This window comes from Convolutriloba macropyga, chromosome 5 (genome assembly GCF_964194025.1).
Source record: "Convolutriloba macropyga chromosome 5, txConMacr16.3, whole genome shotgun sequence".
Taxonomy (NCBI): domain Eukaryota; kingdom Metazoa; phylum Xenacoelomorpha; order Acoela; family Convolutidae; genus Convolutriloba; species Convolutriloba macropyga.
In genome coordinates this window covers 34,990,166-35,003,960 of record NC_134472.1, presented here as the reverse complement: position 1 = coordinate 35,003,960, position 13,795 = coordinate 34,990,166, and the positions used below count along the sequence as shown (strand labels likewise).

Sequence of the window (13,795 nt, the reverse complement as noted above, 5' to 3'; positions counted from 1 at the left end):
TCAAATGATTGTAATGTGTCATAAACCAGCCCAGATAACTAAAACAGCAAGAATGAAATGTGATACTATTTATTTAACAACTTATAATGAGGCAGATCTATTTAAAAGTTTTAGTATAACATATGGGTGTAAATATGACTTTCATAGCATAATTGATGAATTAAATAAAAGCTATTACAATTGTACTGACGCAATAGCTTCTGAACTTCGTAATGGCATGATTAAATATAATGAGAATGAGAAGGCTTTTATTATTATTGGAAGAAAAAGAACTATGAAGAGTTGGTTTCCTAGACTCAAAAGTTCTTTGTTTGAAAGATAAAGTTTAAAGTGATGAGATAAGTGAATTTAGAGATTTTATGAAACCACTAATGATTAATGCCACAGATAGAAATACTATTAAAACAAATTATTATCAGTTTTACTTTAATAAACTTCTACTTCAAAAGGTAGTTAAAGCCAGGATGAAGTTCTAACTAAGGAAACAATTAAAGCCGATGTTTTAAAGACAGTATCATGCTAATGCAGAATTGTGGGTACATGCTTGATGATATATAATTATATATAACCTGATTCAACAGTAAAAACTGCTGCACTTGTAGCATCGGGTACAAATAACTTATTAAGTAGAACAAATACATTACTCAATTATGTGTATAAGACTTTGTCCATCAGTGATGATGAAGTAAATCAGCGTAGCTGCTTCACAGATGGAACTTCGTCCGTGTTGGGGAACCAGGGCCGGAGGCTCTTTCACATTGAATATATGAATAACAAGACTGGTAATTTAAACAAAAACGGTAGGGAGTGTTTAAATAATCTATATAAAAACAATAAAAATTTTAGAGATGAAATTATAAATTTCGTTGGGGATAAAGCCGGATTGAGTAATGATCAGATAATAGATAAAAGATAGAAATATAGCACTCCTAATACGTTGGGTAATGAAAATTTAAATAACTTGATCTGGTTAAGAGATAATACAAGATTTTTAATTGAAATTTTGACCAGTTATAAATGATGGTTATATAATGTTTAGAGTGTAATTATAAATGCGGAGCCCCTTTTACTTTAGCTTTTCATTTTAGAATAGAACATAAGGATAAAATTAGTGAGTATGCATGTGGGGATGAGCCATTGGGTGGAATTTGTATCATTGGGGCCGTTTCGCGGATCAGTGGAGCTGGTTGGTATGCCACGGACGGAGTCCATTCACATAAAAAAACTGTTCTAGTTCTGCCTTTAAATGTAGTTCTATTTCCACTTCTAGTTCTGTTTCCAAATCGAATTCTAGTTCTAGCTCTAATTCTAATTCTAGTACCAGCTCTAGCCCTAAGCATAGCCCCACATATAGTTTTAATAGTTCCAATATCAAATTAGATATAATAAATAAAGTTTCTAATAAATGTAAGGTTATAAAACAAATAACATCTTTTGATAAAAAGAGATCAAAGTGTAAAGAATGCAATTCAAGAAAAGTTAATTGCGAATATTGTTCTTCTATTATTAGTTTTAGGGGACTAAGGAGTCATATAAAAAATCTCATAATTATATAGATCTGGCCGCATTAATAAAAAAATAAAAGAAGAGACAGAGTATTATAAATATTATATTATAGTTTCCAAATTAAAAGTCAAAGGTATAGATATAGATAAATTATAAGAAGAATAGATTGTTAAATTTATCTGTGAAGTAGGTTTCCTGATTAGACATATCATTAGTAACATTATAGGACATATCTTTAATAATATTATAAGCCTTATCCTTAGTAAAATTATAAGCAAGAAATATAATAGTAATAAAATTTAATAAAATTTAAATATAATAAAATAATAAAAATTAAGAGATAAGCGCATGCCCGCATGCTTGCGCATAATTCTGAGTAAGAGACTATGCGCAACTGTGCTTGTGCGCATGGTGTGCGCAATCATGCGGTTTGGGGTTTATTTTTGATTACTTTTTGTTTTTGATTTTGAGTATAGTAGTGGATAAAATTGGGGTTACAGCCACCAGCCCGATTTGGCCCATTTCCCCGAATTCGTGAGGGGAATGGGCCAAATCGGGCTGGTGGCTGTAACCCCCGTTTTATCCACTACTTATGGCAATTTTATCGCTTCTTGTGGAAAGGCAAAATCTCTGGGGAAGGTCAATATTGTCTAGGATCGACATCCTTAACCCAAAACCGGTCTTATCAGCCAAGAACTTGGGTTGCGGATAGAGGTGTTCCGGACAAAGCAGACTCAACAATGTTTCCTTTTCATATCCTCTGTCGCGACCAAAAGTTTTGCCCCGACTATATTCCAAGGTCACTCAGGATACCCCTGTCCGCGACCTCGGGTGGTCTGATCGTAAGATGGCATCTTGGGACGAGCACGCACCTAACGCTGCGTGATTAAAACTCCCTCTGTCAACCGCCTTCGTAAAAGAATAACAAAATTTAACTGTGCCGCGGTTAATTTAACTTTGAAACTTCTTGATTAATAAACCTTGAGTATAAATTGTTTCTTAAGAGAAGCGAATAGTCTTTTTATATCTTTAAGTTTTGATCAAATATATCTGAAGTTTCAGCGACTACTTTTTGTGAAGCAATTGCATCCTTCCAAAAGACCTACACCAATCAAGATTCTATATTGCAAAATTCGTTAAAGCAAAATCTTTTCTTAGGTCTCCAAGCTTAAGTTTGTTCGATTACCCGTTTGTTTACCTGTATAGCATATGAGGTGACAGTGGCTAGACATCTGACAGAAGTGACAATGTAGCTGGGCTCCAGAGTCAGACACACATTCAACATTGGCAGGTTCAAGCAGTAGTTCAGACACAACAGCGAAAGCGCCACCAGGTTACCTTGATCAAATCATTCAACAAGGACGTCTAAAATTAGAAGTTCTGAATACTTTATCGCCTATAAAATTATCGAGGAAAAGATTGAAAAAGGAATTAAGTTTCTGTTAACTCTCCAGGTTTAAACCTCGACATATGAAGAGACTCAGAAATTCTTGTGGGGAGGGTCTTGATTGACAGACCCGGACCTAGCTTCAAGTGTAAATCAGTACTGAATCTTTTTAACTCCATCATGTTTTTTACTCTTCCAAGTTAACTGTTCATGGCACATATTAGACATTTCATTGTAAATTACAGGACAAATAAAATCTTTTCTCGGTTATTCTTATGCCCAGCATGATTATTGTACGGCGAATTATCTGCGCATTATGCTATTTAAGCGGGTAATTATATGCGCATTATGCGTTTTAAGCGGGTAATTATATGCGCAGGATGCGCGTTTGCAGCTTTCTGCATATGACTCAGGCATAGACAGATACATAAAAATCTATTTATACGCGCTACTCAATGCTATGCTCTACTCAATGCTATGCTCTACTCAATGCTATAATTATGCCCACCTACTCCCGCCTCCACCTCCGAACTCCACTTCCACCGCACAGATGCGCCAATATATGGTATAGTTGGAGCTAGAATAGCTTTTGAGGGTATCGCCATTTTAAAAGTTTCAAGCATGATATCAGCTATTCGAAATTTTCAAAACTTGCTATGTTCGTTGTATGTACAGTCTGATGATGTGAAACGTTCTGTGCAGTGTACTCCAATGATGTAAATTAGGCTGCGAAGAAAAGGGACAGAGTGGGATCCTTCTTAATTGACTCTGGGCAGACTGGCAGAAGCATTTACACTTGTATCTGTCTGGTTCAGTAATGGTTACTATTGAAAGTCAATGGTTCAGCAATGAAACGCACTGCGAGCAAGGTCCGGGGATGAGTTTATACAGATGAGTTTATTGAATAAAGTAGAGAAGAAGTCCTTTCATTGGCATTTTTGGTCAAGCATGGTTTTTAATGGACATATTGGGTCGAGCATGGTCTGTTCAAGGGTCAAAAACTAGAATATAGCATCTCAAAAGTCCATATAAGCAAAATCAATTAGCGCTGACACCTCGGTCGCTCACAGAATCATATTTAAAATGCGCATGTTAAACATTGCCATATCCAGAACTCGAATTGTAAAAAGCCTGAAAATTTTAGTGTCGGGTGTCCTTATTGACTAACTGTGGCGGCTGCGCTTAATTACTAAATAAATCAATTCATGGCCAAAACAAGCAGTGAAGTTACAACAGCCTGACAAGCAAAATTTAAATCTATATTCTGTCGAAACGAAATTGGTTTGTTCACTTTAGTCAACATTTATATCTAGTAACTATTATTAGTACCCCTTTATCATTCACGAAGAGAAACCGAAACTCAAACTCAAATCAGCATTGCCAAGTACGCACAAAAAACGACTTAACATTATTCACTTGAAACATTGAAAATAGCTAGTTCTTCTCTCACCGAATCTAGCACTTTACCAATAGGAGAAATAAGAGCGTACCATATTAACACCTACTACTATAAATATTGCATTGAAGGCGTAGAAATTCTATTTGAAAGCTTACTCGGAAAAAAAGAAACTCATTACAAAATTGAATCACATCCCTTACGATTGGTTTACGAGTGAACCTGTTGTTGATTAAAAAATTTTTTGACAAAAACGAAGTCAAATTTACACTGAAAAGTAGTCTTTTGGAATTCTCTACATATGTTGTCAACATCTTTGTCTTCAAACAATCGGAGCGGACGTTTTGACATGTAAACAAGGTGACTAGAAGCAAAAAAACAGCTTAAAAAACTGCCAAAAATCGGTTGAAAATTGCGATTTTGGTCATATTAAATCAAGATACCGTGCATATTGAAGGGCGTTAAAATATTTATAATCGTGTCTTGTTTCTGTAGATTGCCATTGTGATTCTACATTTGGTCTAACTTTCAGTTGTTGAAAAGAGGATTAATCTTGATATTCTCTCAATTAAACTTTCATTCCGAGAAACAAAAGTCCCAAATAAGAGAAACTCTATGTGACACATAAAATTAGTTTCTCGTACTGTCTTTAATGAAGCCTGGCATAATTTCGATATTGATTTTTATTTGAAAACTATTGAGAAACGAAATCGATAATTGCATTTTCTGAATAATCAAAATTGATTTATTATTTGAGGTCTCCTGTATGTATCAAGGAAACTAGCTAGAACGCTAGATTTTGGTTTGTAATTAATCAAGGCTTAGTGAACAAATTGTGTTGAGCCGTTTTTCTCTGGATTTCATCTTGAGTTATGAACCAAAAAAAACTGATTGTTTTAACTTTTATTATTTTTATTCAGAACGAAATAATTTTGTTGAACATCAAAGCTGAATGATTAGGTAATAACCTTAAGATTCTCTCAATTAAATTTGAGTATCAACTAGTGCAACAGTAATCTGCATTATAAGGGACAATACAGTCTACAAAAGTCAACTGCAAAAACGTAATCGCCGGACAGATTTGAAACCGCTGATACGAAAGGGCGTTGTTTTTCTTTTATTTGATAGGAGACAGTCGTTACACAAAACTTACATTCGCCTTTATCGACTGAGTTGTCTAGTTCAAATCCAAAAATTCTTTTGCATAGATCATTTTTGAAATATATTTTGTTTTTGTAAACACCGAAACGGCAACGACGCAAAATTAAAAAGCATTGCATCGCAATCCAACTTAACGGACAGCAACAAAAATTCACGGGAACTACCTCTTAAGATAAATCATCAGTCACTTTTGAACTTTATTGCCATATAAATTTATTGATTTTAACTAGTTCTTTTAAAGAAAATGATCTTCTTCCCATCAGCCACAATAAAAAAGTGGCCTTTTTCAGTTTTTTCTCATCCAAAATGTAAATTTCAAAAAGAAAACTTAGATTTATGGCTGATTAGCGGTTCTTCAAAATGAAGTAACATACTGGCTAGCAACTTTATGAACAACTGTGAGCAGTAAAAATGTACGGAAAATTTAAAATATTTATAATCGTCTCTTGTTTCTGTAGATTACCATTGTGATTGTACAATTTGGCTAAATTTCAATTGTTGAAAAGAGGATTAATCTTGATATTCTCTCAATTAATCTTTCATTCCGAGGAACAAAATTCCAAAGTAAGAAAAACTCTGTGACTCATAAAATCAGTTTCTCTTACTGTCTTTAAAGAAGCCTGGCATAATTTTGATATTGGTTTCTATTTGAAAACAAATGAGAAACCAAATTCATTTTTGCACATTCCGAATAATCAAAATTGATTTATAATCTGAAGGCTACTGTATGTATCAAGAAGACTAGCTAGAACGCTAGATTTTGGTTTGTAATTGTTCAACGCTTAGTGACCAAATTGTTGTGAGCCGATTTTATTTTTCTGGATTGTTACTTGAGTTACCAACCAAAAAATGATTGATTGTTTTAAGTTTGATTTTTTTTGTTATTCAGAACGAAACAATTTTGTTGAACATCAAAGCTGAATGATTAGTTTATAACCTTGATATTCTCTCAAATAAACTTAACACCATAATCGTCTCTTGTTTTTGTAGATTACCATTGTGATTGTACAATTTGGCTATTTTTCAGTTGTTGAAAAGAGGATTAACCTTGATATTCTCTCAATTAAACTTTCATTCCGAAAAACAAAAAATTCCCAAGTAAGAGGAAATCTGTGTGACTTGTTAAATCAGTTCCTCTTATTGTCCTTTACGAAGCCTGGTATAGTTTTGATATTGATTTTAAATTGAAAACAATTGAGAAACCAAATCGATTATTGCATTTTTGGGAATAATCAAAATTGATTTTTTATCTGAGGTCTCCTGTATGTCTCAAGGAGACTACCTGCAATGCTAGATTTTGGTTTGTAATAAATGAAAACTTAATGAACAAATTGTGTTGAATCGATTTTTTTTCTGGATTTTATCTTGAGTTATTAACCAAAAAAACTGATTGCTTTAAATTTTATTTTTTTTTCAGACCGAAGCAATTTTGTTGAACATCAAAGCTGAATGATTAGTTAATAACCTTAATATTCTCTCAATTAAATTTGAGTATCAACTAGTTCAACAGTAATCTGCATTTTAGGGGATAATACAGTTTACAAAAGTTAACTGCAAAAACGTAATCACCGGACAGATTTGATACCGCTGAAACGAATGGGCGTTGTTTTCCTTTTATTTGATAGGAGACAGTCGTTACACAAAACTTACAATTGCCTTTATTGACTGCGTTATTTTGTTCAAATCCAAAAATTCTTTTGCATAGATCATTTTTGAAAAATATTATGTTTTTGTAAACACCGAAACGGCAACGACGCAAAACTAAAGAGCAATGCATCGCAATCCAACTTAACGGACCTCAACAAAAATTCACAGGAATTTACTCTTAAGATAAATCATAAGTCACATTTGAACTTTATTGCCATATTAATTATTGATTGAAACTAGTTCTTCTAAATAGAATGGTCTTCTTCCCAGCAGCCACAATAAAATTGTGGTCTCTTTCAGTGTTTTTCCTCCAAAATGTAAATTTTAAAAAGATAACTTTGGATTTCTGGCTTATAAGTGGTTCTTCATAATGAAGTAACATACTGGCTAACTACTTTATGAACACCTGTGAGCAGTAAAAATGTACGGAAAGTTTAAATAATTTATAATCGTCTCTTGTTTCTGTAGATTACCATTGTGATTGTACAATTTGGCTATTTTTCAGTTGTTGAAAAGAGGATTAACCTTGATATTCTCTCAATTAAACTTTCATTCCGAAAAACAAAAAATTCCCAAGTAAGGGGAAATCTGTGTGACTCGTTAAATCAGTTCCTCTTATTGTCCTTTACGAAGCCTGGTATAGTTTTGATATTGATTTTTAATTGAAAACAATTGAGAAACCAAATCGATTATTGCATTTTTGGGAATAATCAAAATTGATTTTTTATCTGAGGTCTCCTGTATGTCTCAAGGAGACTACCTGCAATGCTAGATTTTGGTTTGTAATAAATGAAAACTTAATGAATAAATTGTGTTGAGTCGATTTTTTTTCTGGATTTTATCTTGAGTTATCAACCAAAAAAACTGATTGCTTTAAATTTTTTTTTTCAGACCGAAGCAATTTTGTTGAACATCAAAGCTGAATGATTAGTTAATAACCTTAATATTCTCTCAATTAAATTTGAGTATCAACTATTTCAACAGTAATCTGCATTATAGGGGATAATACAGTTTACAAAAGTTAACTGCAAAAACGTAATCACCGGACAGATTTGATACCGCTGAAACGAATGGGCGTTGTTTTCCTTTTATTTGATAGGAGACAGTCGTTACACAAAACTTACAATGGCCTTTATTGACTGCGTTATTTAGTTCAAATCCAAAAATTCTTTTGCATAGATCATTTTTGAAAAATATTATGTTTTTGTAAACACCGAAACGGCAACGACGCAAAACTAAAGAGCAATGCATCGCAATCCAACTTAACGGACCTCACCAAAAATTCACAGGAATTTACTCTTAAGATAAATCATAAGTCACATTTGAACTTTATTGCCATATTAATTTATTGATTGAAACTAGTTCTTCTAAATAGAATGGTCTTCTTCCCATCAGCCACAATAAAATTGTGGCCTCTTTCAGTGTTTTTCCTCCAAAATGTAATTTTTAAAAAGATAACTTTGGATTTCTGGCTTATAAGTGGTTCTTCATAATGAAGTAACATACTGGCTAACTACTTTATGAACACCTGTGAGCAGTAAAAATGTACGGAAAGTTTAAATTATTTATAATCGTCTCTTGTTTCTGTAGATTACCATTGTGATTGTACAATTTGGCTATTTTTCAGTTGTTGAAAAGAGGATTAACCTTGATATTCTCTCAATTAAACTTTCATTCCGAAAAACAAAAAATTCCCAAGTAAGAGGAAATCTGTGTGACTCGTTAAATCAGTTCCTCTTATTGTCCTTTACGAAGCCTGGTATAGTTTTGATATTGATTTTTATTTAAAAACAATTGAGAAACCAAATTGATTATTGCACATTCCGAAAAATCAAAATTGTTTTATAATCTGAAGTCTCCTGTATGTATCAAGGAGACTAGCTAGAACGCTAGAATTTGGTTTGTAATTATTCAACGCTTAGTGACCAAATTGTGGTGAGCCGATTTTATTTTTCTGGATTTCAACTTGAGTTACCAACCAGAAAATAATTGATTGTTTTAAATTTGATTTTTTTGGTTAATTTTGGTTCAGAACGAAACAATTTTGTTGAACATCAAAGCTGAAGGATTAGTTGTTAACCTTGATATTCTTTCAAATAAACTTGAGTATCAATTAATGCAACGGTAATCTGCAGAATAGGGGAAATACAGTTTACAAAAAGTAACTGCAAAAACGTAATCGCCCTACAGATTTGAAACCGCTGAAACGAATGGGCCTTGTTTTTCTTGTTTGTTGGTAGGACACAGTCGTTACACAAAAATTACACTTGAATTCATTGACTGAGTTCTCTAGTTCAAGTCCAGAAATTTTTTGCATAGATCACTTTTGAAAAATTTTTTGTATTTGAAAAGACCGAAAAGGCAACGGCGCAGGACTAAAAAGTGTTGCATCGCAATCCAACCTACCGGACAGCAACAAAATTTCACAGGGACTTGCTCTTAAGATAAATTATAAATCACATTTGAGCTTTATTGCCATATTATTTTATTGGTTAAAACTGGGTCTTCTAAAAAGAGTGTTCTTCTTACCATCAGCCACGGTAAAAATGTGGCCTTTTTCAGTTTCTTTCTCTTCCAAAATGTAAATTTTGAAAAGACAACTTAGATTTTTGGCTGATTAGTGGTTCTTCATAATGAAGTTGCATACTAGCTAATTACTTTATGAACACCTGTATGCTGTAAAAATGTACGGAAAATTTAAAATACTTATAATCGTCTCTTGTTTCTGTAGATTACCATTGTGATTGTACAATTTGGCTAACTTTCAGTTGTTGAAAAGAGGATTAATCTTGATATTCTCTCAATTAATCTTTCATTCCGAGGAACAAATTCCAAAGTAAGAAAAACTCTGTGACTCATAAAATCAGTTTCTCTTACTGTCTTTAAAGAAGCCTGGCGTAATTTTGATATTGGTTTCTATTTGAAAACAATTGAGAAACCAAATTCATTATGGCATTTTCGGAATGATCAAAGTTGTTTTATATTCTAAAGTCTCCTGTATGTATCAAGGAGACTAGCTAGAACGCTAGATTTTGGTTTGTAATTAATCAAAGCTTATTGACCAAATTGTTGTGAGCCGATTTTATTTTTCTGGATTCCTGCGTGAGTTATCAACCAAAAAATTGATTGTTTTAAATTTGATTTTTTGTTATTCAGAACGAATTAATTTTGTTGAACAGCAAAGCTGAATGATTAGATATTAACCTTGATATTCTCTCATGAAAACATGAGTATCAACTAATGCAACAGTAACCTTCAGTATAAGGGATAATACAGTTTACAAAAGTTAACTGCAAAAACGTAATCACCGGACAGATTTGAAACCACTGAAGCGAATGGGCGTTGTTTTCCTTTTATTTGATAGGAGACAGTCGTTACACAAAACTTACAATTGCCTTTATTGACTGCGTTATCTAGTTCAAATCCAGAAATTCTTTTGCATAGATCGCTTTCGAAATATTTTTTGTTTTTGTAAACACCGAAACGGCAACGGCGCAAGGCTAAAAAGCATTGCATCGCAATCCAACCTAACGGACAGCAATGAAAATTCACAGTGGCTAACTCTTAAGATAAATTATAAGTCACATTTGAACTTTGTTGCCATATCAATTTATTGATTAAAACTAGGTTTTCTAAAACAAATGGTCTTTTTCCCATCAGCCACGATAAAAATGTGGCCTTTTTCAGTTTTTTTTTCTTCCTAAATGTAATTTTTGAAAAGAAAACTTCGATTTTTTGGCTGATTAGTGGTTCTTCATAATGAAGTAGCATACTGGCTAACTACTTTATGAACACCTGTGAGCAGTGAAAATGTTCGGAAAATTTTTACAGACTCTTGGAAAAAATTCTCCTCGATTCGTGGTTTTGGTCGAGCTACCGCCCAACGACAAAAAACAGGGTGGAGGTAAATCAAACTCAAAAACACAAGTCGAAAGTCGAAATGGTCATAAACTCAATCTAAAAATGCACTTTTTGGGTCGATCCCCTCCTCCTGTCCCATCCCTCAATTTACTCTTTTATTTGCTTTTTATCGTCTTTAAAAAAGCGAAACCGTCAGCTCGTGCTTTTTTGCCTCACATAAAAATCAACGGTTTGCTGCTACTTTCCGCAAATATACAACAAACGTGTTTAAGTTATATGAAGTAAGAACCTGAGATGCAGAATTCCTCTTTGGTGATCATTTTGAACATGAGTCCGTACCCTATCACGGGGACCAGTGATTGTAAGAAGGTCACAAATGCCACATTCATCTGCTCAATTCGTCTCGAAAACGTCATCCACACACTCGTTGTCACTGTCCAAGTTCGAAAAGAGTGAAAATAAATGATTTCCTTATCAATCATACTGTTGTCTTGCAAGCTCTTATAGGAAACTTCCAAGACTATTGCACGGTAATCATACCAGCATATGGCTAAATCTTTGCAAGATTTCGCATGACAGCCGTAATTTTGCCAGATCCTTTAATTAAAGATAACTGTTTTTCTTGTAAGACCCTTACATAACCGTCTAATTTTTGTGAGAGCAATACGACATAAATATTTAAATATTGGGTTATGGACTTTCGCAGGCGGAATGAAAAACGTTTTTAAATAAGTAGAAGTAATTAATTTTTCAAAAACGAGAGGATCACAACATGATATTTTACAATAGAATTTAGAGACTTACGGGAAAAATGCGAATAATGGATCAAGATGGTGATCTGAATTTACGGATTAAAAAGGTCTCAAAGATCTGTATATATATATATATATATATATATATATATATATGTATATATATATATATATATATATCTACAAATATAAATATATATATATATATATATATAATATATATATATTTATATATATATATATATATATATATATATATATACATATATATATATATATATATATATATATATATATATATATATACACTCAATATCAGTGCCAAAAGTCCAGTTATAATTCTAATCATAGCACTATAGTACTCAATGGTTTTCGTAAGTGATACCAATGGCGGTCATACGGGTTGACAGATATGGTTTGCTTCCCAGACATTCCCAAGAGATACCGTAAATAGTATGCATTTGCAAATTTCTAAGAATTCGTTAACAACTCCGGTGATAACATAATCAATCAATGCATTCTGCGTAGACTTTACATCAATTAATCCCACTCTAAAAATAGGTGCCTAGAGTCATCAGTTTCAACCGAATATTGGTTCTAAGCATCATTTCCTGAGGATTCAAGTTAAAAAATTCGTGAATTGATTCAATTTACCATTTTGTAATTACACCGATAAATTAAACAAGCTGATACTTCAAATTAAGATTAAAAACTTTAGATTGATTCGAATGCAACAACCCCACTCAACTTGAGTCAAAGCGTAAATTCTGTCCCGAGCAAAACTGCTCTGATTGTCTCCTAATTCGTTAAAAAAGATTTTGTGAAACAGTCAGAGAAAGATTTGAGAAAGATTTTGTGATAAGTTAAACAAGCTGATACTTCAAATTAAGTTTAAAACTTTAGTTTGATTCGAATGCAACGACCCCACTCAACTTGAGTCAAAGCGTAAATTCTGTCCCGAGCACAACTACTCTGATTGTTTCCTAATTCGTTTAAAAAAAGATTTTGTGAAACAGTCAGCTGCCAATTTTTCAGAGGAACGCACCGAATTGAAATAGTCACATTCAACATCATTTCTTGAATGAGGTGAAACTGTGTCTCTATGTGGTTGCACCTCTTTTGTGACTTATTTTTTTTTACATTTTGGAACAACTCCTATTGTTTTCTCCAATTGATATGGGATATTTTCATAGGATGACAAAATGCTTCAGAAGTTATTTCAGGTGCAATGTTTCTTGAACTGCTGCTGCCACGCTCTGATATTCGGCTTCTGATAACAAAGGAACAACCGTGGCTTGCTCCCTGACACCCCAGTTCAAAGCTCCACCGCGTCCGTTGAGCTTAGAGTCGCAGCTCGTTGTTGATTTTCTGTCATTCACATCACCAGGACAATCTGCATCAGTTTTCCCCACTAATTAATAAAAAACAGCTTCTTTGGTGTAAGTAAGTTTTTGATTTTTTGAACCGTGAAAATAGGAGTCGTTTTCCGCACAGCAGTGTAGATTGGTAGGTGTATTTTAAAGATGGGAGAATTGTTGACTGTGATCTTGATGTTTGGCCACGTCTGTTTCGACAAATAAAAAAGTGGTTCAAGCAATGTTCTCTAGATTCTCTGGTTCACTTCTTTGTTTCTGTTCTGCGGTAGCTGAAGTTTTATACTCCAGTCCTTTGGAGTTCTTATGGAATTAAATCGATCCATTTTAAACCGCTCAAGCGTTATCTACAAATAGCGTTCTTTGTCGACTGTGACTGTGCCCTATGCTTGTGCGATTATGAGGACCAGAAACCAGTGAAATATACCCCTCGTATTCAATGTGCAACGTTGCTTCTAGAACTCTCCTGGCATAGGAGGTCAGGACCATGCTTCTGGGTGCTACTTTGATATCATCAATCAAGAACAGTATGAAAGTGTGACCATCTGTCCCTACTCCTGCGAACAATCAATGCATTTCTCAAATCTTTCTAAGAGTCGTTAACAGCTTGCTTCAGTTCATAAATTGATTTATTTGGTGAGCATACTAACTCAACTGCGCCTGATTCGCGTTTCACAAATTCCTATGGCTGCTCCAGATAGATTTTTTTCCT

General features: G+C 33.5%; 1 protein-coding gene across 1 annotated transcript in view; it reads right to left on the bottom strand.

Annotated features, from left to right (window-relative positions):
• Nucleotides 1–13,795, bottom strand: part of LOC142340357 (uncharacterized) — a 36,297-nt gene that overhangs the window by 15,170 nt on the left and 7,332 nt on the right. The window contains exons 3-4 of the mRNA XM_075390930.1: nt 11,248–11,391; nt 2,705–2,844 (exon numbers count right to left, since the gene is read on the bottom strand). Coding sequence (XP_075247045.1) covers nt 2,705–2,844; nt 11,248–11,391 — 284 coding nt within the window. The remainder of the gene's footprint in view (nt 1–2,704; nt 2,845–11,247; nt 11,392–13,795) is intronic.